The 27818-nt window shown below is 54.2% G+C and overlaps 5 protein-coding genes across 6 annotated transcripts in view; 4 read left to right on the forward strand and 1 right to left on the reverse strand.

Moving 5' to 3' along the window:
• The first annotated feature begins 300 nt into the window (after positions 1 to 300).
• Positions 301 to 2510, forward strand: LOC107198336 (avidin-like). Its single transcript, XM_015615280.3, has 5 exons — positions 301 to 494; positions 1347 to 1463; positions 1565 to 1778; positions 2123 to 2243; positions 2325 to 2510. The coding sequence occupies exons 1-5, from the start codon at positions 420 to 422 to the stop codon at positions 2356 to 2358; spliced, it is 561 nt and encodes a 186-aa protein (XP_015470766.1). The 5' UTR covers positions 301 to 419; the 3' UTR covers positions 2359 to 2510.
• A 4046-nt stretch (positions 2511 to 6556) lies between these two features.
• Positions 6557 to 8341, forward strand: LOC107215965 (avidin-like). Its single transcript, XM_033520665.1, has 4 exons — positions 6557 to 6753; positions 7265 to 7478; positions 7881 to 8001; positions 8161 to 8341. Exons 1-4 carry the CDS (start codon positions 6682 to 6684, stop codon positions 8258 to 8260), a joined length of 507 nt encoding a protein of 168 aa, XP_033376556.1. The 5' UTR covers positions 6557 to 6681; the 3' UTR covers positions 8261 to 8341.
• A 1750-nt stretch (positions 8342 to 10091) lies between these two features.
• LOC107216004 (avidin-like) lies at positions 10092 to 11654 on the forward strand. Its single transcript, XM_015652425.2, has 4 exons — positions 10092 to 10234; positions 10606 to 10816; positions 10918 to 11050; positions 11465 to 11654. The coding sequence occupies exons 1-4, from the start codon at positions 10163 to 10165 to the stop codon at positions 11496 to 11498; spliced, it is 450 nt and encodes a 149-aa protein (XP_015507911.1). The 5' UTR covers positions 10092 to 10162; the 3' UTR covers positions 11499 to 11654.
• A 2992-nt stretch (positions 11655 to 14646) lies between these two features.
• CREB3 (cAMP responsive element binding protein 3) lies at positions 14647 to 21729 on the reverse strand. 2 transcript variants are annotated; one of them, XM_015653524.2, is made up of 11 exons: positions 21634 to 21729; positions 20940 to 21192; positions 19917 to 20054; positions 19585 to 19834; positions 19256 to 19368; positions 18945 to 19037; positions 18340 to 18446; positions 16970 to 17038; positions 16727 to 16811; positions 16522 to 16603; positions 14647 to 16083 (listed from the first exon to the last, which is right to left on the reverse strand). In XM_015653524.2, exons 3-11 carry the CDS (start codon positions 20052 to 20054, stop codon positions 15743 to 15745), a joined length of 1278 nt encoding a protein of 425 aa, XP_015509010.1. In that variant the 5' UTR covers positions 20940 to 21192; positions 21634 to 21729; the 3' UTR covers positions 14647 to 15742. The 2 variants fall into 2 exon arrangements, with proteins under 2 accessions (XP_015509010.1, XP_015509007.1); XM_015653521.2 differs by having other exon boundaries at positions 20718 to 21192.
• Positions 21730 to 22135: 406 nt separating this feature from the next.
• TLN1 (talin 1) overlaps positions 22136 to 27818 on the forward strand; it is a 34568-nt gene continuing 28885 nt past the window's right edge. The window contains exon 1 of the mRNA XM_015653519.3: positions 22136 to 22229. The gene's annotated coding sequence lies outside the window, so the exon portion shown is untranslated. The remainder of the gene's footprint in view (positions 22230 to 27818) is intronic.

Here is a 27818-nt window from a genome sequence, read left to right on the forward strand (position 1 = left end):
CTGCCCCAACTCCATGCCTCCCACCCTTGCTTCCGTCCCCGTCCCCGTCCCTGTCCCTGCCCCTGTCCCTGTCTCTGCCCCTGTCCCTGCCCCTGTCCCTCTCCCTGTCCCTGTTCCCGTCCCTGGCCCTGGCCCCATGCATGTGCACATCCCGCATCCCTCATCCTTGTCCCCGTCCCCATCCCAATTCCCCTTTCCCATCCCACCAAAACACCCTCTTCCTGTCTTCATCCCCAGCCCTGTCCCCACACCTCTGCCCTTTTTCCTTTCCCTTCCTTGTCCCAATTCCTAGGTCCCAGTTCCTCCCTAGGTACCGCCCGGGGCTTTCCCGGAAAGCAGTGGGGGGGCCGAAGAATAAATCTGTGAGTCACTTGCACGGCGTGATTCTCTGTCTCAGCTGCATCCCGAGCTGCATCCCGATGAGCCGCCGCCTCCTCTCCGTTCTCGCCCTGCCCGTAGGGGTGTCCGTGGCCGCGACCGCGGCAGGCTTCCAGGTGGGAGCTCCTGCAGGAGACACGCGTGGGAAACTCGGCTCCGGGGAAGTCTGCGTGGGAGCACTCCCGGTGCTCGGGGAGGGACAGGAGTGGGAGACTCGCCGGAGGGGTGGAACATGGTATGGGAGCTGCAGAGCTTGTTAGGGGTGGGACACGCGTGGAAGACCCACTCGGCAGCAGGAGGATGCCCTGCCCCAGCCGGTATCCAGAGGGGACCCCTGCCGGGGTGAGGGAAGTGGTGCTCCATGGTTGTCCGTGTGCACGGGAGGGATGTGCATGAAGATTCCTTCACTGAGGCAGGGGGCATGCCTGTGGAAATCCCCTTCTTCCAGGGAAATATGAGGGAAATTGGGGAAGGGGAAGCATGGGGACCCTGCCCCAGAGGATGACTTGCCCCTGTCTCGGACGGCACAGTGTGGGAGAGAGCAGGCAGCGCCTGGAACTGCAGGTGGGGTGTGCAGGGCTCTGGCTGAGACGGAGCCCGCTGTGGACCTGGGGGCTGTGCCCGTACCAGTGAGCTTCCCTGTCGTGCTACATGTGTGCTGAGCACAGCACAGCTACCCACAAATACGGGCAGATGTGCCTTGGATTCACACAGCTCACTGCCAGGGCTGCAGCAGGGCTCCCACCTGTGTTCCTGCCTGTCCAGGGCTCCCACCTTTTGCTTTTCCTCTTCACATCTCCCCTTTGCTTGGCTTACCCCAGCTTTTGGCCCTCTCGACATAGCTGAGATAGCAGAAACTTTATGAACCGTGTCTTTTAAAAATGAATGCTCGAGCACTCTCAGGACTCCAGAAACACGCTGCGGTGCCGCCATCCACAGCCTGACCTGTGTTTTTGTTCTTTTCCAAGCTCCTCTGCCAGGGAGGTGAGCGCCCTGGAGAGAAAAAGGCCAGGGAGAAAGAGGAAAAGGCAACCAAAAGCAGTTGGTGTGGGAGCTGCCTGGGGAAAGGCACAAGGGATATCAAGGTGAGTGCCAGCACCCTGTGGGCACCGGGGGCTGTGGGCAGGGGGCTCAGCCCCTAAGGGCTGCGTACAGGCAGCCCAGGGACATGTCTGCTTATCCCCAGCCGTGCAACCTGACTGGCTGGTGGGAGAATGATCTGGGCTCCAAGATGAAAGTGTTCAAGGTTGACAACGACGGAACCTTCTTTGGGGAGTACCACACCGCTGTGTCAAGCGCCAAGAAACCCATCCAGCCGTCCCCACTGACTGGCTCCCAGCACCTGGATGAGGATGGACAGTGCACCTTCGGCTTCACTGTCAACTGGAAGAAGTTCTCAGGTCTGTGGTGGAATGATGGCTGTTGTTGGATGGGGTGGTGGGATGGAGAGGGGAATTCAGGCAGGTCCCAGTGCTCATCCTGATCCCTCTGTTCCCTCTGCTGTCCCCTGCCTCTCCTTCCCTGATCTCTCCCCACTCTGGATGGTGTCTGCAGACAGCAGTACATCTCCCAAAACAAGGTCTGGGTGATGCAGCACAGAGGGTTGCTTTGCTCTGCCACACAGCATTTCCCTGCAAATATCAGGATCCACTCAGGCTCCACGAGCATTAAGCCCACTGATACCTGTGAAGCTCCAGAATCAGCTGGGGTCCTGTTGGGATGCTAACAGCCACCCCTGCTTTAGATTCTACAGCTGTCTTTGTGGGCCAGTGCTTCAATGGGGATGATGGGAAGGAGGTCCTGCACACCTCCTGGCTGCTGCGGGAGAAAGTCAGCTCGGAGACAGATGACTGGAAAGCCACCAGGTGAGCTAAGGTACCCCAAATCCATCTGGGATCCCTACCCTGCTCCTGGCTGGGCACCAATAGGCTACTGCTTCCCCACAGGACTGGTCGCAACACCTTCACTCGAGCGGGCTGAAAGGACGGAGAAACATCTTACTCTGGCCACACCTGGGAGACAGGAGTCCCCTCAGCAGGACCAGTGTGTAGCAGCATGCCTTGATGCTTCATGCTTCCAGCTATGGAGGAATATTTTAAAAAAACAAATAAAATTAAATATATTTAAACACAGCCTTGTGCAGTCTGTGGATATGTCCTGGAAAAGCTGGGCTAAAACATGGTGGAAGGTTGGTGCAGGATCTCATTCTGTTATTTTGGGATGAAACTGGCCCCAAGAAAACTCATTTTCCAGCCCAAACAGGACAGTGCATCGCCAAAGTCACCCTCTGACAGTAACTGTGACCAGCACTCACTCTTTCCTGCTGAAAGTCTGGTGAGTCTGATGGGAGGATAAGCTGAGGAGCTCTTCTGCATCCCAAAAACCTGTCTGGGAGGCCCCTGTCTCTGACATGGTCCTTAAGCAGGCAGGTGAAGGGCCTTGGCTGTGTCCACACTCCTGCAAAGTGCCAAGGGTGCTCTGTACCAGCCACACAGGGACAGTAGCTGCAGTACACCCTGCCCAAAACTCTTCCTAGGAATCATGTGATTTACTGAAAAGCTACTGAGTAGCAAATACAGCCTCTCAAATCCCTGCCCAGTGGACTATGTGACTGACCAAAACAGGCAGTGCCTTAGGCACTTAGGCAACCCTCTAAGCCAAAGAAAATTATTTCCAGGAATTCAGCTCTGGGTCTGAATCTGAAACTTAGTCCTTGTGTCTTTGATTCTCAAAATAACCCAGGACAGTGCTGCATGTCCTGAGCTGGCTTACTGCCTGGGATTTGATGGACTTAAAGCAAGACTGAGCTGCTGGGGCTGCTACTCCCACTGCTCCCCTGGCTTTTCTGCCACAAATGCTGTGGGTGGGAGAGCTTTGCTAGCAGCACATGAGGCTTTAGCAAGTTTGCCTGCTCTGTGTTTTTACCTGCCTTGTGACCATCTAATTTGCTTCTCACTTCTTTCTCCCTGGAGTTCACCTTCTGCTTCTAAAGCAGTGCTGCTGTTCCCTTCTCTCAGTCCACTGCTATGCATTTATGTATCTGCACAGGCTTTTACATATTTTTAGAGGAGGCTGAGAACTGGGAGAGGCAGAGGGGCCACAGGACTCTGCTCTCAGCTGAAGCATGACCAGCTCAGCAGTGAGGCACCTTGCTAAGTCTTTAACCTCACTGCATGCATCCTCCTGACCTCATTATTGCCTTCATGCCAACATTTCCCCAGGGCAGGGCTCTCCCGAGGCTGCACAGCATTCCCAGGGTGCTTCAGCAAGGCAGCAGTTCTGCCCACAGCTGGAGCATCCTGCAAATCCCAGCAGACAGCAACAGTGCTGGTGAGAAACATGTGAGACATGAGCTGGCAGAGCTATTTCCAAGGCCAGTCCCTACATCAAGGCACCCAGCTAGGATGCAATGCATCCCTGGCACACCTCAGATTTGGGTGGCAGGTGATAGGACATGGTGCACCAGGGGTGCCCGCAGGCATCTGGGAGTGGTTAAAGATGGGCATGTTTCTCCATGGACATTCAGCATCCCTCAGCTCTGGGTTCTATTCAGCTGCAAACCCAGCACCATTTGTTTCTTTCTAGCATGGCTTCATCAGCAAGGCAAACGTGACCAGGGCTTTCCCTTCAGCCCCACTGCAGGAAAACCCACTGTTTCTGCTGCATGACAAGCCTTGGTCAGGGTCATTCACACACTTTGAATGCCTCCAGGGGCAGGGGGAGCTGGTGGAGGCAGGAGGCACCTGAAATCACATGGACATGTCCGTGTGGCACAGCTGTTCACACACATAGTGTATCAGTTAAAAAAAAAGCCCAAAAACCGAATCTATTTGCATCTTGGTGGGATGATCCTTGCATAAGGATGAAATCCCTTCTAACAGATGGTCACTGTTAGAATGGAGAAGGGGTTTCAACTGCAGGAGTTCTCCAGCACTTACATGTCTTAACCACATGTGGAAAACTGTACTATGCAACCGTTTCTGCGGGGACTGCTCCTGTCAACCGTTCACAGATGTCTCAACACTGAACAAATTGGTGCCCAGCATCTCTCTCAGTGCAGCTGTTGAGGCACCTGAGCAGATGGAGGCAAGGAATTCCCAGGTCACTCAAGGGACTGCACAGTTGGTGGGTTTGGGTGTACCAAAACCTGGTACCCCTCCACTAGTCAGCGATGACCAAAGAGTAAACGTGGTTTTCAAGCCATAACTTCACTGATTAATGAGGACACATAGCTCCCAACCCCTCCACCATTTCAGCCTGGCCCTCTGGTCAGGATCACACATTGTGTTCTGCTCTTCTCTCTCCGTGGCCCTGTTCCAGCTGTAACCTTGCCAACCACAGACTGCCAACCTGAGAGAATGGAGGAGCTCCTTAGTTATGTTATCTCAGCCCTTCCTGGGGCTGGTTTGGAACCAGGGCACATTCACAGATGTGTTCTTCCTCCCCATCCTACAGATGGGTGCATCAAATTTGTCAGTATCACCCCTTGTGTGGATGGAGGACCTGCAGCTTGTCCAGCTTGCCCCACATGGCTCAGAAGGTTGCTCACTTCTGCCACCCTGCCCCACACAGACTGTGCTGAGTCCCCTCCACTGCACTGCACCCTGACCAGGCAGTGGGCCACTGGCCTTGACCAGGTGACACACTTGATGGATCAGAAGAGCCAGCCCACCTTCAACTGTCAGCTAAAGCTTTTCAGGTGCTTCTCCTTTCCCAGCCCTGCTCCCGTATTCTCAGAGCTCGTCCAGTCCCCACTGAGGTGTCCTTGGAGTATCCCTGCCCTTCCTGTGATGTCCAGCTCAGCTGGGCTCATGCCACCATGCCCTGAGTATCCCTTTCTTGTTCAAGGTCCCAGCAGGACAGCAGGCTGAGGAGAGAAACATCACCCACCCACAAGCACCTTTCCCACTGACAGACTGGGTGCCAAAGAGGGACAGCCCCATCCCAGCACTGTCTCACCCCATCCCTTCACAGACTGCAGACTCCATCACTGCCTCCATGGGCCAAAGCTTCATAGATGAGGACAGAAAGGAAATATTGAAGACCACATGGATCATGCAGGATGAGGCTGATGTGCTTGAGGATAACTGGAAAGGTAGTGGATGGGCTGCAGGGCACTTGTCCATCCTTGCTCTGTACTGGGGTTGCCCCTGTGGTGTTCCATGGAGCCCACGGGGGAGTGCCAAGCCCTGAGTGCTGGGAGCCAGCTGGGTACAGAGCAAGGGAGAGCAGTGTCAAGATCCGAGGGCTTTTGCAGCAAGTCCCCAGGATGAAAGCTGAACACAGCTCTATAATTTTTTCATTAAAAATAAAGTGCAATTTGGACATAGTATCCTGCTCCCTGAGGAGGAGGGGACTGGGTTTCCTTGTCTTCAAGGAAAGATGAGAATGATGGTCAAAGTAGATCTCATCCCTTGTGCTTGGGCAGGGGCCAGAGAGGCACCTCATGATCTGGACACAGCCAAATGCCACTTCTATCTTCCCCTGCAGCACTGGGAGTGACATGTTCACCTGGTTAGAGTGGTATCTTGGGGGATGTCTGTGCCAAGTGCCAGGCAGTCTGAGCACCCCCATTACCGTCTTGCACCATCAGGAACTCCTTGGGAAGGGTGAGACAGGGCCCTGCCCAGCCTCAATGCATCATGCATATGGCATCACCTCCCACGGCGTCAAGGGAGGCGCTGTGCACAGAACATAACCTCCCACAGGAACAAGCAAATTTTAACATCTACATAGCTTCCAGGAAAGCCCTTCTGCACTTGGAAGAACAACTGATTCAAAAGTTCCTGCTGCAGTTACAAGTCTTAGGTCCCAAACCCAAGGAAAGTCCAGCACAGCTAGGATGAAAAACAGTTTAGAAAGGGCAGCAGACACTTAGAGTGCAGGAGGGGTGCCAGGGCTGAGCCGTGCGGGCAGACACGTCAGCAGTCAGTGCCGCGGAGCACAGCTGCCCGGTTGCTGCAGCCTTGTGTTTGGGTGGCAGCACTGGGTCGGTGGCAGTGGGACAGTGTCAGGCCGTGCCCGCCCCCAGCGCTCCGGCACTGAGCACGGAACCAGGTCGGCAGAGCCTCTTGGACAGCGGATATGAAAATCATCCCTGCATCCCCGCACAGCCGTGCTCATCCCTGCGTTCCTGCGGCGCTGCCCAGGTCAGGCAGACCTCCTCACCTCACCTGGCCTGGGCACGCTGACATCGGGACGTGGCAGCTGCCAGCCCTGGTGGCTCCGGTTACAGCCCTATAAAGGGGTTTGGGATGCAGGGCAGAGAGGGAGCTGGGTCGGGTATTTCACAGCCCCGCAGCCATGGGGGGCGGCGCTTTCATCCTGGTCCTCGCCGTGGCCCTGGCAGAGAATGTTGCTCCTGCAGAGAGGAAGGTACGGGATGGGACACAGTGGGAGCGTGGCAGACGTGGCACTGGGATGCAGTGTGGGCAGCCAGGAGCTCTCCCTTAAATACCATTTTAGGCTTAGACAAGCAGGAGAGCTTTGCGAGTACAAAGTCCAGGCAGAGAGGGAGGTATCCCTGGATCACCCTCAGCCACCTGGTACCACCCCCAGAAAGCTTTGTTCCCATGGGGAAACCATGCACAGGGCGTTCCTTCCCCCGGGGTTTGTGCCTGGAAGCACCATGAATGTGGCATCCCCTCTGACATCTGTCTCTGTCTCTGGGTGTACCGTGCAAGCTGCAGGGCTGGGACGTTCTGGCCTTGCTCCACCATCCTCTCAGCAGCACCTGGGGCAGCATTTCCCCAGACTGGCATTAGGAATAGCCAATGCCCTGCAGCTGCACTCACAGCAGGGCTTGTGGCTCCCCTGGTGTGGGGCAGCAGCAGGGATGGGGTTGTCCTGTGTCGGGGACAGAGGGTATGTGGCTGTATTCCTTCAGTGCCAGCTCAGCGGACTGTGGAGGAATGACCAGGACTCACTGATGGAGATTTCGGTGTTGAGGGACAACGGGGACTTCCAAGGACAATACCTCACCCGAGTCACCCTCTCTGAGGGCTGTGCCCAAATCTCCCGCCTGAGGGGTGCCCAGCAGCAGCTTGGAGAGGAGGGCTGGCCCACCTTTGGCTTCACTGTGAGCTGGGATAAGTTCTCCAGTAAGTGCTGGGGCACCTGGGCATGGCACAGCAGTGTCAATGGAAGCCATACATGCAGCCAGCAGGAATTTTCTTTTGCCAGCAATTCAGCTGGGTGATGCTTTGGTGCTGCTAAGCAGCAATACCTATGCAGCATGGGGCTAAGGGGCAGTGCTGGCCTGGAACAGGGGAGCCCCTCCTCACCCAGCACCTCTGGGGCAAATACGGTGTGTCCAGAACTCGTTAGCACAAGTGGTGCTGCAAATCCTGCCTTGTCTGAGGGAGCCACAGGGAAGGGCAGGACCCCCCAGCATGGTTTGGTGGTTGTGTGGCCATTGGAGCAGGAACACTGTCTGGGAGGACAGTGGGGAAAGGGCAGCAGCCAGTTTCCCCACAGATCTCCCAATAAGTCCTTTCTCCCAGATGCCACCACCACCTTTGTGGGGCAATGCTTTGTGGATGCAGGTGGAAAGGAGACGCTGAGCACCATGTGGCTGCTGCGCGAAGCTGTCGGGTCCCTTGAGGAGGACTGGAAAGCCACAAGGTAGTGGGGGAATATGGGGGACACTAATCCCACAGAGGAGCCCTTGCTTGAGGGAACTCAGGGGACATTTAGGGACACCCTATCACTGCTGTGAGCGCTGGCAGCTCTGAGCAGGCAGTGTCTGTAAGTCATCCCACAGGAGTTCTCAACTTCTCGCAGGGTGGGCAGAAATGTCTTCACACGCAAACGCACCACAAAAGGAAAGATCCTGGCGAACTTGTCCCCTCCCTGTGAGGCTGTGCCTTCACCAGCCCCATGATGGGATGGTCTGGCTGCAGCCTAAACCCCCAACAAGGCAAGAAAAACCTGCCTTTCAATTGAGAATAAAACTTAAAAATCATCAGTTGTGGTTGCCTTTTCTTAAAGTATGTCCTTGCTACCTACACCTTCTGTCCCCAAAGATAGCCCTGCTGAGGGCGGGTCTCACCACTGCCCTTCCACAGGGACACCTGCATCTCTCCCCAGTCCCACCCGTCTCCCTCCCTGGCCTCATATCCCATCTCTCATCTAAACCCAAACTTCCAATCCACCCTGTGTCATCATTTCTCACCTGCCTGATGGTGGCCGAGCTAGCAGCAGCATCTTGAATTCAGCTCACTTCCTTGTAGTGCCTTCATACCATTCCCACCAGACCCTTTCCAGTACTGGGACTGTATGCTCTGTTGGACTGGGCAATGGAGGCAGCATTACCACTAACTTTGAGATGCTGATTAAGCACTTTCTTTGTGCTTTATAGCACCTCAATTAAAATGTGCACAAGTTAAAGCCCCAAATCCATCCCATCACTTCCCCCTGGATTACACTCAGGGATTTTCCCTTTCTCTACCACTGCATTTTTGTGGTGCCTATTTGCCTCTGTGGACACCTGCCAAACTTAGTCAGCTCTTTGGCACAAAGCTTTTGGCAGGTCCGTGGGGGAAGAGGAAGCCTCTTGCGGAAGAGTTACAAAAATATCCCAGCCCCAGGCATGAGAGCACCGTGGCCACACAGTCCATCAAGCCTGGCCCTGCTCTAGTGAAGCTGCAGCACAGCGCCATGAAGTGGAGGGATACCTGCCACCCCCTTGGGACTTCTGACAAGGTGGCTTGTCTCTGCCATCAGCGCAGAAAGGCATGAGCTCTGTCAGGCCAAAAGAGCAGAGTGACATCCAGGACAACAGTGAAAGAATCCCCAGGGGGAATGTCTCTGAGTCCCTGTGATAGGCCATGAGCTTGGGACTGAAAAAGACAAAAAGGAGGAGGAATGTGTTAGGAGAGGGGTGTGTTCTACTTGGCCCAACTTTTGAGGCTACCTAGATGAGAGATAGATGTGTTGAGCACAGGGTGCCAGGATATGCCAGGGTTAGCAGTGGGTATTGAGGGGTGACAGCCCCCTGCCCCCAGTTTGCACACTGCAGCCCTGCTGCCACAACCTGCCCCAAACACTTCTCCCTTGGAAATAGCAGGTGTTGATTCAGCTGAATCTTCAGCTGAATTTTCAGCATGCCTGCTCCAGGCATCACAGCAAAGGCACAGCTCAGGAAGGCAGGGACAGTGCACATTGCATTTTGCACATCAAAGTCCTTTAAAGCAGCAAATGCAAGGAAGAAGTGTGAATACAGTGCTAGTTATTATGCTCTGTGTGTTTAGCAAGCACACTCACTGGGACCTCAGTAATGCTGCTGTGGTTACTTCTTTCTCTAACTCTCATAAAAGTAAAAGCAAAACTATCAAAATCTGCAGCTGACCCACAGAAGAGGACAGAGAAATGTTATTGCTGCTAAATTGAGTAAGCTTTCCCGTCCGTGCAGCGCTGCAACACCCTGGACAGGCATTGGCATCAGCAAAGCAGGGAGGGAGTAAATGTTGAAATAGGTGGTAATTTCCAGCCTCCGTGCATGGGAGGCAGATTCCCAAAGAAGGTATTGATACTTTCCAGACTACTATAGGGCCTAATAAAAAATTTTGTTCCCACTCCTCTGCACAGCCGTGCTTATTCCTGCGTTCCTTCAGCCCTGACCAGGTCATGCAGACCTCCTCATCTCCCTTGCCAGTCCTGGGCACCCTGACATCGAGCCAGTCATCTCACAGCTGCCATCCTGGTGCTGGTGGGGCTCCAGTTACAGCCCTATAAAGGGTGACCAGTTGCAGGGCTGGGAGGAGCTCTTAGCAGCCTTGCAGCCATGGGGAGAAGTGCTTTTGCCCTGGTCCTTGTCCTTGCCCTGGCAGTGTGTGTTGCCCCTGTGGAGAGAAAGGTATGGCGACAGATGACAGCGGGGATGTGGTGCTGACATCCTGCTAGATCCCAAAGTTTGCTGCTGGGACATCACAGCTCAACAGGGGGGCAGGGCTGGGCTGCTGGAACTGGTGGGAACAGCACTGTGCAGTGCTGAGGGAAGCTACAACGAGGTTGGGAGGAAAGGACTGCTCCTGCAAGGATGCTGCTGCCTGTGGAAAATCCTTCAGAGGAAGGCAAGCAGAGTCATACCCCAGACAACTCCTGTTTTTCCCCCTAGAGTGTAGGGAAAGCAGTGCACCTAGTGCCAGCAGAGCCAGGGTGTAGGGGTGGAAGCAGGATGCCCCCCTCCCCGCCTGGTCACTCCAACCCACAGCACTGGCCTTGCAGTGCCTTCTCTCTGGGTCGTGGCGGTGCGACACCGGCTGCCGGATGGTTGTGTACACCTTGGACAAGGACGGCAGATTCTCCGGTTTTTACCTGCCGAGACCTCCTGCTGGTGACTCGCAGCTCCTCACCTCACCACTGGAGGGGTCCCAGCAAGACATAGGGCTGGTCCCGCAGCCCATCTTCTTCTTCACCGTGAACTGGCGGCTCCGAGGTAGGCAGCAGGGGAACATCATCTTGCAGCGGCGATGCCAGCAGGACACAGGGTGACCTTGTGCCTCACTGCCTGACTCACATCACCTTAAACCCTTCCAGACTCAGAGGCTGCCCGGACAACTGTCTTCCTGGGCCAGTGCTATGTGGACACCAAGGGGGAGGAGACCCTGCATGCTCTGTGGCTCCTGCGAGAGGCAGCCGACAGTCCTGCAGAGGACTGGAAAGCCACCCGGTGAGTGCTGGGTCCCACCACAGCTCTGCCAGGGTCTCCTGCAACTCAGGCTGAAGAAGGGAGAAATCCCACGGGGTGAAGCATGGGAGGACCGTGAGGGTGGAATGGTTTGTCACCAATGATATGCAAGGGCTGAGGATCATCCGTGTAACATGGTCCACCTCTGCGTGCCAGATGTGCCTCAGGGTGGAGGATCCCAGGATGGGGTCTGGCCACAAAGGGCCCTTCCCAGGACCTTCTTTCCACTCTCCTCAGCAGGGAGAGAGGAAGAAAAGATGCCAGCACCTGGCTCAGCCTCTGCTACAGGCTGCTGGAACCTGTAGCACCCCAGACAGCCACACAATGCTCCCCTTGGGTTTCCCCTCTATCCTCCATAGCATACATGACCCTATCCGGATTTGTTGTTTTCTGCAGGATTGGCACCAGCATCTTCACACGGATAAAATAACAGCAAGTTGGAAAATCCATCAGGCTCAGAACATCAGGGAGTCCCTAGGCAGACTTTGCCTGCACTGACATGCTGCACTAGAGCAGCTCTCAGCCCAGAGGTTCATGCTTTCTTAGGCAAGTTCACCAGATGCAAAATAAAGGGTTTCTGTGGGGATGCAGGGCTTCTCTCTGTCTTCTGCCCTACCTCAAACTTGTGGGGTTTGTCTCACCTAGCACCCACCCTCCCACAGGGAGGTATCATGCTGCTCTGGGACTGAAAAAGACAACAAGGTTGAGGGCAGCAGGGTCCCTGGGGATGGGGACTTCTCAGCTCCCCTCCCTGGCAGTGTGCAGCAGCACTGTGCCTGCAAACCTGATGCTCTGGGTAACATGTCCCTCGAGGTCACTCCCAGATGTCCCTGAGATGGGGGACAAACTGGGCTGTGGCCAGGCAGAAGGATAAGGCACAGCCCCAGTGTGCTGCTAGTATTGCAGAGCCTTCCCCACGAGAGCACAGCAGAGGAAGCTCTCGGGTGCCCCAATGCACAGGGCAGCTGCAAATGACTCTTGCAGAGCCATCAGCCTCCGGTTCCCAGCCCCGGCGGATGTGCAGCAGCAGCCAGCTGCCAGCTGCCCTCCCATCCCAGACCTGAGGAAAGCTCCCAAATACCCTGCCCTAAGAGTCCCTTCGGCACAGCTCTGTCCCCCGAGTAATTCATGGGGGTGTGTCTCCAGCCAAGACGCTGATGTCCAGACATAGCCAGGGAAAGAGAACAGAGGAAGGGAACATTTGGCTGGTGCAGATGTTTTTGGCTGGACTTTTTGAGGCATCATAGCCCGACCTCTCTTCCTTCTGCCTTAGACACTTGTCAGAGAGGTCCTAAACACGACTCTTGGGGGCTCAGCAGGCCCAGGGCCGAGGTGCCCAGCTGTAAGGAGGCAGTGGCTCCATCACTGTATTTCCAGCTGGTTTTTAAACCAGTTTTTAGATTTGTTTGCTTTTTCTGTTTCCACCAATATCCAGCAGGTGGTGCTAGTGGATATTAATAGGATGGATGATGACACAGGACTCAGATTTCCCTTGAAGAGGTGGATGTATCTTGTTTCTGCTACTGAGTGAATTTTACATCTCTATGAGAAAACCTAATTCATTTAAAAAAAAAACCAAAAAAAAACCAAGGCAAACCTGATTCCTTTAAAGCCATGATCAGGAAGTGTTTTGCATTGCATTACACAGCCTAGGACTTCCTTGCGCTCCTAGGCAACAGAAAGCAAATTTCATTTAATGCTTTCACAATTTTCAGTATATCACTGTCACAGAAAGGAGAAGATACTCTAACACTCAAAGAGTCACCAAGCAAAAAGGATTCTGTTTCCACCTGGCAACACCCATCTGGGACTTGCCAAGGACTGTCCAGGATATTTTGCCCTGGAAAGCTCATGCTCCCAGTCTGCCAGCATAGTCCCACAATGCTGACACAGGCACTTGCTGGGACACAAGGGAGGTACAGGTTGACCTTGGACATAACAGAGGGAACAAGGTGGGCACGCAAGCTGGGATCATACTGCTGACCTAAGGCAGAGTGTGAGGCTGTGTGTGCAGGCAAGCAGCACCAGTGCACATGTAGACCATGCTCTGATCCCAACAGCGTGCTAGGAAAAAGAATAGGGATCTGCAGAAAAGAGGACAAAGGGGTGGCAGGAATATCAGGCAGCTCCTGCTCCTCTGCTCGATATAATAAAGTCCTCAGCCAAAGGATTCATTATGAGCACTTTTATCATTACTGCCCTTTAACCCAAGGCATGAGGTCCAGGCTGAATTTCATCCCTGGCCCCAGCTCAGAGCTGCTTGCTGTGGGACTGGCATGAGAACACAGAAAGCAATGAAAAATAGCAGACCTGGGTCATTATGAGCTGAGACCATGTAGCAACCTTGCCCAAAACTCCAAGCCCCTGGCTCCCAGCCTGCGTTCCCAGAGTTATTTCCCTTCCTGACATCTGGCCAAGCAAGCCAGACTGCTACAAAGAGCAATACTGACCCCATCATACCCAGGCAAACACCAGCTCATGTGGCTGCTCCCAGCTTTCCTGGTAACACCACCATGTATTATTTCACATGGCTCATTGAATATTGATTAGTGCTGGATCAAGGACACCATGTAACATCTGTGACACCATCCACTCTGGCCTTGAACTGCAAGAAATGAAACTAAAGGGGGAACAGCCGTTACACACACCGACCCTCAACTGCAAAAAATGAAAGACTGGGAACAGGACATTAGGTACCCTGGCCTCAAACTTCAAAAAAATGAAACGAAAGTGTAGATGGGGTCCTAGACCTTCCTGATGCCATGCATACCTCCTGGGGAAAGAGTTCCAGTGGTTCCCTGGTGATGCTCAAGGGCTGTCAGTCCTGGCCAAGGTAGAGCTGTGACCCAGCCCTGTTGGGAGCATGCTGCTACCTGTCCTGAAGCAGAAGCCCTGTGTGAGGCTCTCCTTGGCTGTCTCCTTTCCGGCCACAATGTTGTCTCATTCCTTGTTTTTGTTCCCTGGGTGGGATGCAAGCGTGAAGCTTCCTGCACCCATTGTCTTGCTGAGCTGCTGTGCCTCAAAACCCTACAATGGGCTCTGCAGCCTGAGCTCAGGGTCTGCCAGCACCTCCTGTGGACCCAATGAACCTAACCAGACCTGGGGACAAGCCTGAATTTAGCAATTTCACAGCAGGCAAGGCCCACCCGGTGGCTGTTGCAGCACCCTGGCTCAGCTCCACTTCCTGCAATTGTGCAGTTCCCCATTACGAAAGCAGCAGTGGAGGCTGACACCAACTCCTCGCGCTTCCTCCGGGGGAAGCTGCTCGCTTCCGCAGCACTGGGGGCTGGTGTGTGCGTGGTGGGTGCTGGGTGCTCACCACATACACTCTTCTCCAAGAGTGCTTTTGCACCTTGAAGAGGGGTGAGAGCAGAGCAGGAGCCCTGCAAACCCATGCTGTGCCTCAACAAGCCCCTCTGCACAGCCAGAGCCTCGCGGACTTCCCCTGCATGCATCTGAAAGGGACTGCCACCGAGCCTGCTCTGGATTTCACCCACAAGGCTCCCAGCCCCAGGTACAGCCCCCAGCTTTCACCCAGCAGCCCAGCACCTTGCCAAAACAACCAGAGGACACAGTCATACACCATTAATATTTATTTGGACTCTATTAATAAGGAAGCTATTCATTATTATTCTGATCCAAATTGATGCTATCCCTACTCATTGCAAGGGAACTGGACTAGATGATTTTTAGAGGACATTTCCAACCCAAACCATTATATATGACTACATGGAATATCCTGCAGTAGGACAAGGAGATCTCTACAAGTACCACTAAGCTGCACTCTGGCAAAGACATTGCTCACCAGCTCAAAGTGTTTCTGTTTAGCCCAGAACCATTGACTGCATCACCAGCCAGCACAGCAAGGCTTGGCACACAAGGACATGGCTTTGAAACTGTCCTGTGGGCAGGAAAGCCTTCAGAAGAGTTAGCAGCTCTGCTGCTCTCTGAACATGCTGCCTCAGCAGTCTGGTTCACAGCATGCCTGCTCCCTGAAGCCCAGAAGCCTGCAGGAGATGAAAGGCTCAGCCCTTTTACAGTAGGCAAACAGCACACAAGGCTCAGGAAGGACTCCACATTACCTTCTCTAGCCAGGCTGGGAGCTGTGGCCATGGCTCAAAAGCTAGCAGGAACAGGCGACATGCTGGGTCTGTCGCAGCAGCAGGCAGGATTACTCCTGTAGGAGCACTGAAGGTCAACTTGCTCCCTCACACCTAGAAATCACACAGTACTGCAGGATTAAGGGGCAGTGACATGGGACATGTGTTTGGGGCCACAACACAGACTCAGAAGTGCCTGTTCATCTCCAGCTGGGCAGTGAAGAAGCAGGGCAGTGGCCTCCACCACCAACTGCATCCAGTCAGACCAAGTACTGGCACCTCAGCCCAGCTGCCGCCACCCTCCCTGCCACAGCCCATCCCCACAAGCCACCGGGTGCACTCTGGGCTGCAAGCCCCACGAGCCGCTACAGTGAATTCTCAGAATTTCCTGTCCCATCTCAGATGGAGCCTGATAAAAATGTCAGAACGATTCCTCCCTGGTGAACCCTCTGAGTTGCTGGCGATCAGGAGAGTACTCAGAAGAAACTGCTTGGATAGATAATCTGTTAGTGCAGCTCTGTCCCTGCCCCACGGGATGCCCAGTATCATCCCAAGGAGCAGGATGCAGCATTGATCACATCTCATTGGCATGGTGCTGCTGGATGAGAACTCTGTCAGGGTGTTCCACCCACTCCTGACCCTTGGATTTCCATGGCACCAGCACGGCTGCTGGCAAAGGGTCACTCTGGGGCGGGCCTGGCTCGGAGCCTGCTGCTGGCGGAGGGTCAGAGGATGAGTTGCTGTTGAAAGATCTGGGATCGGAGTTAAGTGGACTCTGTCCCTCTTCCCATGACTGACTGAGGTTGACCGACAGCAAGGGGTCTCCAGGCTCTGGGCTGAAGCCCTCCAGCTCAGTGTCATGCTGCACATCAGGCGCTCCGTGGCTCGGAAACTCGCGGATCTGCCGTGACAGCACTGTAAGAGAGGTAGAGCCAACTCTGTCATTTCCAGCCTCCCACCCTCCTGTGCTGAGCATGGAGCCACCACAGAGCCCAGGAGAGAGGACAAACTGTTTAACCAGAACTTCCTCTTCCCAGGGGAGGCGGGGAGAGGATGCTGCACAGCTGCCAGGCACAAGCACAGTTTGTGCTCCAAGAGGGACCGGAACTCTCCTGTCCTTGCACCGCCCCTGGCACAGGGCCCTGCTTCCAGGCAGGTCTCTGCAACAGGGCTGAGGAGGAGTCCAGAGCTGGGGCGAGACAGCAAGCCAAACCTAGTGGTCACCCCAGGCAAGGGGATGCTGAGTTGGAAATGCTCCTGAGTTCAGGCTGTCTCTGGGGAAGGTGCAGTGCTTCACCAGGAACCAGACCTAAGCTCCAACCTGGGCACCTTAGCCACAACCTGGGCACTCACCCTTGAGCTCCTGCTGTGGCTCTGCACTCCTGGGCAAGTGGATGCTGGGGGACAGAACGAGGCAGAAAGAAAGAACCACGATCTGGAAACAGAAAGATCAGCACAGATCTCAGCGGATGTGGACAAGCATCACTAAATGCCTCTCTTCCAAACTTGTGAGGACAGCAGTGACTCCTCCACAGACACTGGGGCCAAAGCCACTTACCATGGTACAGGTTGTTCTTCTGGTAGTTTTGGGGGCCGACTGTCTCACCAAGGCCTGCAGTTTTTGCAACTGCCTGAGCAGTGACCTGCAGGAAAACAGGAAATGCAGGTTAGCATAGCAGCGGGACCTAGAGCTGCAGACTTCCCTCCACCCTCTGTAGCCAGGGACAGACCTCAGTCCTGAGAAGAGGAAGAGCCTTCCCCACCACAACTCCTGCCAAACCCAACAAGACAAACAACTTACATGTTCTGCTTCTGCAGCTGCTGCACCTTCTTCTCCAGTTCATGGTTTTCAGCTGTGCAGGCTGCCACCCTTCCCAGGAAGGACAAGAGGCAATTGGAAAAACAGAGAGATTTTGTTGGTCAACAGTAGAGACTTCACAGCAGTCACTACCTTTGCGAGGCTGGGGCATATAAAATTGGTCCTGAGGTCCACCTGGTACCACCTACAGGAAAGCCCAGATATGGGGAGGCATGAAGTTGTGCCAGTCCTGCAGGGAAGCAGTTGACTAACCCCTATGGATGCTCACTCCTAGTGGCACACCAGCCCTGTAGATCGGTGACAGTAGGCTGTATGACTAACTAGCCTGACCTGGAACACACATTCAACCCAGCAGATTGGCTATCTGGCTTAATCAGAGCAAGCTCTGAGCCATCTCCACACACAACAGCACCGGCAGGCTTTACCCTGATGTTCCAAACCCTCTGTAGAGAGCTGTTGCCCCACAGGGCTAGCCTCACTTTCTGCTCAGGGTGGCATGAGCCAGCAGCCAAACAGCACAGCAGCTCGTGACAGGCACCCCCATTCCCAGACCTGGAAATGTGGTCAGCACAACTAAGGCCATGCAGGAGGGAAGAAGCCATTCTGTGACCCACCAGGTCATGTATTCATTCCCTTCCCATTGTTATCAGGCACTGAAGGTCCTGTGCACCAAGTACTAAAACAAACAGATTTCTTTTTCTCCTCCATACCAGCCTGAAATTCCCTGGGCACCAGGCCCTTCCCCTACTGGCCTTGAAGTTTGCAGACACACAGCCAGCTCTGTGTTGCTGACAGACCTATCACAGAACAGGGAAGCACAACAGCACAGAGTGCACTGTCCACAATATCAAGCAATTAGAAAGTCCTAAGGGACACCTTGGGAGTGGAATTTCTGCTGGACAGCTCATCCCCTTGCTCAGGGACACATCTACCATTGCCTGCTTCCTCCCATGACAGAAGGAGAGACTAGCACCCTTTGTATGATTTCTGAATCTATGTTATGATCATTATATTAATACACAGAACTGTCTATTAAGATCTGATCCAATCTGCAGAGGGCACATGTGACTAGAAATTGTAAGTTAAGGTGTATTAGAATGCAAGTCATTAGAAATTGTAAGTTAAGTTGTATAATAAATCCTGTACTACACTGCTTATAGACTGTACTACATTGATTCTGCTTGTAGAAAAACTGTGCAAATCTAATCATAAATCCTTGCTGTTAGTAATTGTAACATGATAGGAAAATGAAGTTCTGATTAAAATTACAATTTAGTGCCATCATTCTGCCAAGGACTCCTAAAAGAACAAACGGGTCCCCTCAGCGTTGGATGACACTGCTGTGATCATACCTGTTTTCCAGGCCATCCACATAGTTCTTCCTCCGGCGACGACTATCCTGAGCTGCTTGTTTGTTCCGAATCTTACGACGCACTTTCCTCAGAACTCGCTCTTCAGCCTGCAAGGATCATTTCATTAATAGCAATCTCAGGGTGTTGACAATCCCACCCTCTCAGACTGTGCAGACATCTCAGTGCCCAGCCTGAGAGGTCCTTCCCACAACACTGAATAAACTGCAAGGCAAACCCAGGCCTGCTGATGCAGTCAGCAGCTTCCATGACGTAGCAAAAGTAAGGCATACCTAAGGGAAGTGAAAAGCACACGGCTCACAAGCCGGAAAGGAAAAGGGAAGCAGGAAAAAAATAGCTGGAGGCACTTGTGGTGTAACTGCCTCCTGCAAACAACCATGAGTAGGGAGACTGACAGCAGACAGAAGCTGCTCTGCACATGGACAACACCCTGGACTCAAAAGGAGGAAAAGGACACCAAGCCCAGATGAACACTGCCCTGAACACAGCACCTGGCCAACAATATTCTCATCAAGGCACTGTCCTGTAGTTTCAAGTACACTACTGGACACATTTGAGTGATCTGCTTGGTTCTAGTGAGGACTCACTTTGGTCAGTGGCAGACAGGTTGGTAATGTAACACCTTCTTTCTCCAGGAGCTGCTTCTCCTCCTCAGTCAGGACCAGCTCTGGGAAGTCAGACTAGAAAACAGCAAAAATATACCACTCAGAATGCAAAATACAGGGAGTCCACCCCAGGTGCAAGAGGCCATGTAGCAAACACAAAGAACTGGAATCAGCTCTCCCAAAGCAGTGTCATGCTTTCCCTTAGAGATATCCCTCACAGGAAGCAAGTCAGAAGAGAAGGGGAGATGTGAGCAGAAGCAATGGCTGGGGTCCATAGGCATGGGAGGCTGTACCTGTACAATGGCTCCAGGCACAAGCTGGGGTTCATCTTCCACAGCAACAGCAATAGGGGAACTGGTGCTCTGTTCCAGTGCCTTGCTTGTGCCTTCCACACCAACCCATGCCCCTGGAGAACGAAAGACAAGTCAAATGCTGGGGCTCAGTGAAGTAGCACCTGACCAGCCAGTTCTGAGTAGCATGAAACAGCAATTTTACAGCAGCAGAAAGCCTCTACTCTTGGCTCTCTTCATCACTGGACACCCACCAAAACAAATCAATATGGGACTGCTTTTCTCTTTTCCGCCTGTAGCCAGGGCAGAAAGAGTCCATACGCATCACTCACCTAGCTCAATGGTGACATCTCCTTCTGCTATATCAGACCTTACACTTTCCAGTGCAGGCCAGTCCTGGTGAAGGGAGTAGTTATGATCAACCTGCACAATGTCTTGGCTGGCAAAATTGCTATGGGACAGATGCTGATCCTCAGAAATGCTGCTGTCATTGTTGGCAGGCAAATAACTGAGCCTGTCTGGTTCATCTTCTAAAGGCCTCAGCAGTGAGCTGATGAAGTCATCCATCTCCTTGTCCAGGAGCTGCAGAGGAACAGCTTTTACTCAGCAGGGAGACAAACCTCCTAAACATCAGCTCAGCAGCAATTCCTCACAAAGAACTCACCTCAGGCATTGGCAGGCCCCAGTCTTCCAGCAGACCATTCTGCTCTCCTGGGATTTCAGGGCAGGGAGCATCATCCTTCAGGAGAAAGTCAAGCAGATCCATATCTGCCAGGGCATCCAGTTCCTCTGGGCATGACATCTGAAAAGGACACCCTAAGTGAGCACAGGCACAATGGGAGACATCAGCCTTGTTTTAAGGTGTCCCTCAGACCCTACAGACAAAGTATTCCCATGAAATGTCAATAGCAGGCATGACCAGTTCACAAGTACTTCTCCATCCAGGCTATTATAGTGTCACCAGTGACAACAATACAGTAGTTTCCCCACAAGGTTACCAGCCACAGGAGCCATGCTCCACCCACAGTGTAAAAGCTGCAGGAAAGAGAGGAAAACTGAAACAACCCTAGACTTAATGGTGAGGAAAGCATGCAGGATTCTGCTGTTCCACAGAAGCCCAAAGGTACCATACCCCCCTGGTCTGCAGCCAGCAGGGAGAGCTTCCCATCCCAGGAAAATTAAGAACAGTCACTGTTGAGGTTTTAACTAAAGGGATTCTGTTAATGATTAAATGATGATCAAATTCTAAGTTATCAATGACTGAACAGAAATAAAATGGTAATCAGATGGTGATTAAGTGATCATTGAAGCACAATTAATGAGTGATTTGACGAACCAAAATGATGACTTAGTAATTCAGATAGCTGTCAAATGCTGTACTGTTTATTGCACTTGTAATAAATAGGTGGATATTGCAATAAATAAATAGATGAATATATATGAATGTCACTAGCACATAATATACCTTTAGTTTGAAAGTAAAATGCTCCTTATCTCACTGTAGAGATCTGACACTGGTAAAGTGTCTCTCAGCCCTGAGGAGTGACCTGGAGAGCTGTCCCTGGTGCCAGGGAGGTCAGGGCCCGGCAGAACAAGAGCAGTAGAGCTCAGGGCTTGAGGCAGCCACAGGTACACAGAGGGCAGAGTGAGAGACTTGCAGCCAAACGCTGCCCTGGCGCTTGTGCACCTTGTGGCCGTGGCAGCCTTAGCTTTGTCTGGTCCCAGCTCGGGCTGCTGCTGCTATGTCCTGACAAGACATGGCCCAGGAGCCTCGGTCCTTGAGGAGATGTGGCCTCGCATGGCTCCCACGGGATCAGCCCGGCCGGCTCGTGGGCGATGCCTGAGACAAGGCACTGCTCAGGCTGTCAGAGCACAGGCATCCATCGCACCTCTCCATCAGCACTCCTAAGCTTTCACATCTAGCTGTCAAGTGTCACAGTCTGGAAAAAAAAACCAAAAAAACAGAAAAAATAGAATACTACCTAAACCACCTGAAACCCCGCCCAAAACCAGAGAACCAGGGCAGTCCCCAGACTGGGCTGCTGACTGTAAGGAGCGCTGTCAGCAGAAAATGGAGCAGCAAGAGGAAGAGGAGCTGGGCAAACCCGGGCAATACCAGGGCCCATGGCTTCCACAGACTCGGAGGAGATTCCCCGAGGGAGCGTGCGCTGGGCAGGCAGCACGGGCAGGACGGGAACAGGAGGAGCAGGTGCGGCAGAGGGGTGACCGAAGCGCAGGGGCCGGGACACCCACCCGGGAAGAACCAAGCAGACCCTCTCAGCCTCGCCCGGACCCCGAATCCCCTGATCCCCGAACCTCCTGGACGCTCTGAGCAGCAAACCCCGACCCCCGACCGTGCCCAGCGCCCTCCCTGCCCTCACCTCAGCTCGGCCGCTCCCAACGCACCGCGGTGACGTCACCCCGCCTCCCGGCGGGCCCCGCGCGCACCGCCCTTGCCCCACCCGTGCTGACGCCTCGGTCGCCCATTGGTTGGGGATGAGGGGGCGCGCGTGGATGGCGGGAGCGCGCGCGGGCAGCGGGAGCGCGGGGCGGGCGGGGAAAGGATAAGAGAGGAGGGGATGGGAGAAAACCCACCCAGGGTTGAGGTGGTGGGCGGTGGGTCCGGGGTCATGCGGGGCTCCGGGGGTGTCCCTGGGCAGGCGCACGCCCTGGGGGTGCGGTATGAGCAGCGGGCGGAGTACGGCCCCGCTGCGCGGGCGCGGAACCGTGCCCAGCCCCGGGGCGTCGGGCCGGGCCGCGCGGGTACGGAGCAGCGCTGTCCGTGGGAGCGGGATACCCGTGGCGCGGCGTCCGGGTGGAGCGCAGCCCCGGGGCACCGTGCGGGGCCGTGCCGTGTCACCCGCCGGCGCGCCGTGTCCTGGCGCATGCGCGGCGGGGGGGCGGGAAGCGGGCGGTGCCGCCCGCTCAGCTCCCCTCAGCTTCGCGGGGCCGCCGCGCTGCTCCTGCCCGCGCAAAGGTACGGGGACGGGGGACGGAGGACGTACGGTGTCCCGGTAACCGGGGAGGGGGGGCTGCGGAGTGGGGTCCTGCGGACCGGCAGCGCCCTGGCTCTCGGGGGGCTGCCGGAAACGGATGTCCTGGGGACTCTGCCCCGCACCCCACCCGGTAAATGGCGGGGAGGCAGGGAGGAAGCAGCTTCCCGGTTACCGGGTTTCCCTGCTCCAGCCGGGGCTTGTCCGCGGGGCTGCGGTGACCCGGGGGCTTCCGGGGTTTATTCTGAGTTTGGTGCATGCCCAGATCGCCCCTGGGGCCGGCGCCACCCGAACACCGACGCCCACCGGAGGCTCCGGGGCAGCACGGGCTGGCGCGGCCACGTTATCCCCGGCCACGTTATCCCCGGCCCTGCCTTTGCCCTGCCCAGGTCCGGGCCTGGGGTCCGCCCCGGCCAGGCCCGGACCAGCATGCCCACCTCGGGGGTCCTTGGGGACCAAACTGGAGAAGCCTGGCCGTGGCCAGCAGTCCGTGGACCGTGGGGCAGCCTTTGAGGCAGGCCAGGCGCAGCTTTTCCCCCGGCACCCCGCCCACCCTGCCGGGACGTGGGGAAAAGCGAGTGGCAAGGGTGTCTGTGTCCTGCTGCGTGGTTTTGGGTGGGGACACGAGGGCACAACTCTTCCTATGGCTACACCGAAGCCGGGGAGGTCACCGCAATATTTCCCACCAGGACAAACAACTGGCCTCGGGACCCGGGATGGGGCGCTGGGGTGGTTCCCATGCAGGGTGGGACTGGCCCTAATCGGAGAAGGTCTGGGGTCCCCACCATGTCCCGGACCAAGCAGGGGGAAACAGTGCTCTATTCTCTGCCTGCTCCCTGCCGGATCCTGCCTGAGCCCCTGCAAGCTCCCCATCCCTTTGAATCTGCCGGCAGGATGTCTACATGCTTCTGCCGTGGCTTCATCGCTGGCTGTTAGACCCATATTTGGTAGCGATAATTGTTTACTCTCTTCTCTATCCCTGAGCCTCGCTGCTTAGAAGGGGAGGGCACATATTTTTGGGATCTTTAGTTTTGCCAAAACCTGTGAGTTCCCCTGTAAAGGGTCCAGACCACTCGCCTCTCCCCAGGTCATGGGGTGAAACCCCCCTAAGTGCTAAGTGAATCTGTGATGATGCATGGGGAACACCAGCCAAGCTACTCAGTTTGTTTGCTGAATGGCAGCAGCAGGAGTCTGGTGCTTCCCGAAGTGACACATCCCATTAGATTTAGGGAAGGGGGAGTGGGAAGGCTGTAGAAAGGGGAAGAGGGTCCTGTGGGGTGCCCTTCTTTTCAGAACTGAGTTTTGCTGGCTGCTGAGTGAAATGACCCCAAAAAGCAGCCATGCGATCTCTCTTTCACTTTTCTGCCTGTCCAGAAACACAATGCTGAGCAAGTTGCTTGTTGTGGGAGGCGTGGGTGCCTGGATCAGAGCACCCAGTGCTTTCCAGAGGCTATGACAGCATCCACTGCACCTCAATCCCTGCTTTTGGGATCTTGTGCTAGAGGGCCAGTTTGCTAAGGGTGTAGGAGAGGCTGTGGCTGGAGTCCCTCTGGCCCCCATGCCTGCCTTTTGTCATGGGCAGTCTAGAGGTGCCATGATTTGTGCTCCCTGCCTTTGGAGGTCAGGAGATGCCCAGCAGGAGCAGACAGGATGGGAGATGTGTGTGAAATGGGGGGAGTTAATGGTCAGAGCTCTTCAGCTCGGTGCCTGTGAGCAGACAGGCAGGCTGCCGCTGTAATCCTCCAGCCCAGCTGCCTGGCCCCTGCCCATTTCCTATGCAGAGCAGGGCTGCCCTCCCTGTAGGAGTGAGAGAATGCTCCTGTCCTAGCCATGGGTAACAGTGGAGTGATCACAGGGATGCTGCGTCTAGCCTTGACAGCCAGTCATGCTCTCCAGGAGCAAGTCCAGCCTTAGCTGGAAGAAACTGTCCTCCCATCTGACGTGGACATGCAGCTGGGAAAGAGGAACTGGGCTGAATGGTCTCAGCAGTGTGTGACCAGCTGAGACTTCTGGCTCAATCTTCCCGTTGGTGCAGGGCTGAGCCTTGTCTACCTCAGTGCCTGCTGTGGCAGTGTATACTGGTCCCGTGCTGGAGAACGCAGGAGAACAGCCAGACCCTAGTCTGGCTTCTTACCAGCTTAATTTTTGACCCTGTTGATGGTGCTGGAGTACACATGCTGACATGCCAGCCAAACCACTGCTGCAGGCATTGCATTTTGGTGGCCTGGTGTCTTCCTGGCTGTGCCAGTGACTGTACTGACTGGGCTGTGCCTGTGGAAAACCCCAACACTGGCATGGTTTGCAGCTGATAAAGCTTCCTGCAGCCAGCTCCCAGTCCAGGGCTGGTCTGCTGTAGGGCCTTTCCTAGATGAAATTTGGTACTGCCATAAAAAAAGGAGAAAACCTTATGACCAAGCTTCTTTCAGAGTATCCCTTAAGTGATAGCATAATAAAAATGGCAGAACTGTTGCATCTGAAGATTTGCAGCTTGTTCTGGAAACTCATCACAAATGTTCCGGCTGTCTGCAGTTTAATTTTGGTTGCTTTTTTTTGTCTTTTAAGGCACAAACGCTCCCCTGTAACCTTTACGTCAGCAGTGAACTCGTCTGACAAAAATACAGCAATTCCATCACGTGACTAAAAACTCAGTGTCAGTGGTCCCTGGCAATGACACGGTGGTTTCTTGGGTCACACACTGCTGTCTGCCCGCAGCCCTACCTGCACTGATCCTGCCCTCAGGCAGAGCCTGGAGGCCTTCACCACTGTCTTGGTTTTGCTCACCTTGCCTTGGTTTTGCTCACCTTGCGTGGGGTGATATGGAGGAAGCCACAACAGCTCCTGGGGGAAGTGGTGGGACCCCATCAAGGTTACTCCCTCATCATCTTGGGATTGGTTCAGAAGCGTGCCCATGGTTCAAAAAGGGTTGCACACAGCTTGCTATAAAATGCAGAAGTGTGTAATCCAGCTGCTCCAGTGCTTTATCTGACTTTGCATGCTGACAATGTGATTGAGAGTAGGTTTGACTGAGAGTGCATTTGTTTCTCTGGAGGTTAGCCAGCAAAAATTTGTTGCGTGTTCACTGCGACTTGATTTGTTTAGGTTTTTTGTTATTTTTTCTTTAGGGGGACAGCTTGAGTTTCACTGTCCTTTTCCTTTTTTCTGGTTTGCACTGCCAGGCTCCCACGCTGTCTCGTTTGTTACATTTACTCCAGATTTTCTCTCTCCACATGGTTCCTGGAGGGGAGAGGTCTGTAGGGGCTGAGCTCTACATTGATGCCCTCACACCAGGGTGTGGATTTGCAAACCTTGTGTGATTGGTTGCCACATTTGCTGACAAACCTCAGCCCGGTTTGAGGAGGTGTCCTTTTGCAGCAGAGTGTTTCTGCTTTAGACACTGCTGTCAGCAAAGTTCAGCTGCTAGAGCCTGGACTCTTTCCATAGGATATGGAAATTGAAGTGAACCATCTCCCTTTTCTATGAGGTCTTCCTTGATGTTATCAGCATCTTCCCTGCTGAGCTCTTGTCCTGGGGTGACAGCTCTGTAATTTTTTTTAATATTTGGGAGGGGGAAGGCTTGAGCAGCCATCTTCTTATGGGGTCTTGAAAAGCACCCTGTGAAGAGTGTGCTAAGGGGTGCCTCTGGTGCAGTGCCTGGTTTTGGGTGGTTTTGTGAGGGCAAGAAGCAGATGCAGAAATAGTGGCAGATGTCCTGGCTCCTCTCAGTTCCTCTCTACTGTCCGACATCCTCCACTCCTTCCTCCATAGTCTCTGACCTTGTCTTGTCAGTGACATGTTCTCCTTTTCCGGCAGAGGGATGGAAAGCAGCTTTATGCTCAACTTGAGAATATTTTTAGATGTAGAGAAGTTGGCCTGGTGACCACAGCAGCCCGCCCTGCATATAAAATACTTGGAAAACCCTTTCCATGACAGAGTGTTCCTCGTTTGTTCAGCTCCACAGCTTTGCTAGTGCTTCTGGATAGATGGCAATGGCACAGGCGGGTGCCTCTGCCACCTCCTTCCCTCTGATGATGGGCTCCCTCACTCTGGAGCTGAAGTGCATTTCATTCCTCAGCAGCAGAGACAGTGGGGGCCACGGGCCTCCGCAGAAACATTGCAGAACGGCTCAGGAATGCAGAGCTGGAGCCGCTCCATGTGCTGGCGGAGGCGGCACGCTCCTTGGTCCCTGCCTCCCACCCTGCACCACCAGCGTGGCTTTATGGCTCTGCAGGAGCAGGGCCCCTGCTCTCTGACTTGGTCCTGGCCAAAACTGGACACAGATCCTGCCCCTAGGCTGCTCAGGTCTGTGTTTGGGAGCAGCCTGCACTGGTGTACCCCCTCCCAGGGGTACTGGAGCTGGCAGTGCCAGGCAGGGATGCACAGACTCACCAAGTGCTGCTGCACTGTGAGGAAGGCTGCCAGCACATTTTACCCAAGAACCTTCCCAGGCCACACTGAGGATACAAGATCAGCTTTCCCTGACAGCCATAATAGGAAGTCTGGTAGGAGCAAATCAATCTAAAAAAATAATCAGATGTACATCCCACCAGTGCTCTTGCATCTTCCCATCACTGGAGTTTAAGGACAAGGCAGCCTGGGTCAGCAGAGCTGGGGACTCTCTCTGTATGAGCAGGGTCTCGGGGAGGGGAAAAGGCATGTCACTGCTAGAGAGTATTGGGTTGGGACCAGACAGGGATAGGGAATGCTGAGAAGGGCATGGAGCAGTCGGGCAGGAGCAAGGGACTTGGTAGAGACCCCGAGGTGTTTGGCAGCCTGGGAAAGCACTGAAAGCTGTTTCACAGTGGGTAGACACAAAGAGAAGGGCTCTTCCAAACTGCATCAGCGAAGTGGGGTGCTTATGTATGACCTCCTTTTAATTTCATTACTTCTTTCAGCTTTTACTCTGCAATACAACTATTGCAGTTCTGATTAGGTGTTATTAAAGCTGATGATTTGGAGCTGTGTTGAGAGGCACTTGCTCTGAAGCTGCTCTATGCAATCCTTTAAGTCTGAACTCTGCAACTACCTGAAAGGAGGTTGTAGTGAGATGGGGGCCAGTCTCTTCTGCCATGCCTGCAGTGAGAGCACAAGAGGAAACAGCATTAAGTTGAGACAGGGAAGGTTCAGATTAGATATCAGAAAAAAGAAAAATGTCACTGTTAAGGTGATGAGACGTTGGAATAGATTGCTGAGGGAGGTGGTGGAGTCACCATCCCTGGAGGTCTTTAAAAGGCAGCTGGATCTGGTGCTGGGTGATATGATCTAGTGATTTAGGGGTTACTGTGGTGGTGCTACATGGATGGTTGGAGTGGGTGATCTTCCAGCCCTGATGATCTTCCAATTCCAGCTGATCCTTCAAGCTGGACCCAGCTTGAGTCCTTTTTCAGATGGCATGGTGTGGCTCTTGTATGCCCATACAGTGAGATCTGCCACGGGTGGTCCCTTGCCCTCCTGTGCATTGTCCTGTGCCCTGGGTTGGTGCAGTATCTCCTGCCATAGACCCTGATATCATGAGCATTCCTACGGTGTGAGTGGTGCTTTTCCTAGGTAATTGTATTTAATATGTGAATTCAATG

Source organism: Parus major, chromosome Z (genome assembly GCF_001522545.3).
Source record: "Parus major isolate Abel chromosome Z, Parus_major1.1, whole genome shotgun sequence".
Lineage (NCBI taxonomy): Eukaryota > Metazoa > Chordata > Aves > Passeriformes > Paridae > Parus > Parus major.

Coding starts and splice junctions, on each gene's coding strand:
- LOC107198336 (XM_015615280.3), top strand. CDS start 420: ATGAGCCGCCGCCTCCTCTCCGTTCTCGCCCTGCCCGTAGGGGTGTCC. Junction 495..1,346: donor CGACCGCGGCAGGCTTCCAG/GTGGGAGCTCCT, acceptor TTCTTTTCCAAG/CTCCTCTGCCAGGGAGGTGA. Junction 1,464..1,564: donor AAGGCACAAGGGATATCAAG/GTGAGTGCCAGC, acceptor GCTTATCCCCAG/CCGTGCAACCTGACTGGCTG.
- LOC107215965 (XM_033520665.1), top strand. CDS start 6,682: ATGGGGGGCGGCGCTTTCATCCTGGTCCTCGCCGTGGCCCTGGCAGAG. Junction 7,479..7,880: donor GAGCTGGGATAAGTTCTCCA/GTAAGTGCTGGG, acceptor CCTTTCTCCCAG/ATGCCACCACCACCTTTGTG. Junction 8,002..8,160: donor GAGGACTGGAAAGCCACAAG/GTAGTGGGGGAA, acceptor AACTTCTCGCAG/GGTGGGCAGAAATGTCTTCA.
- LOC107216004 (XM_015652425.2), top strand. CDS start 10,163: ATGGGGAGAAGTGCTTTTGCCCTGGTCCTTGTCCTTGCCCTGGCAGTG. Junction 10,235..10,605: donor TTGCCCCTGTGGAGAGAAAG/GTATGGCGACAG, acceptor CTGGCCTTGCAG/TGCCTTCTCTCTGGGTCGTG. Junction 10,817..10,917: donor CGTGAACTGGCGGCTCCGAG/GTAGGCAGCAGG, acceptor AAACCCTTCCAG/ACTCAGAGGCTGCCCGGACA.
- CREB3 (XM_015653524.2), bottom strand. CDS start 20,054: ATGTCATGCCCAGAGGAACTGGATGCCCTGGCAGATATGGATCTGCTT. Junction 17,039..18,339: donor GTGGATGGCCTGGAAAACAG/GTATGATCACAG, acceptor CTTCCTGGGAAG/GGTGGCAGCCTGCACAGCTG. Junction 16,812..16,969: donor CAGCTGCAGAAGCAGAACAT/GTAAGTTGTTTG, acceptor GTTTTCCTGCAG/GTCACTGCTCAGGCAGTTGC.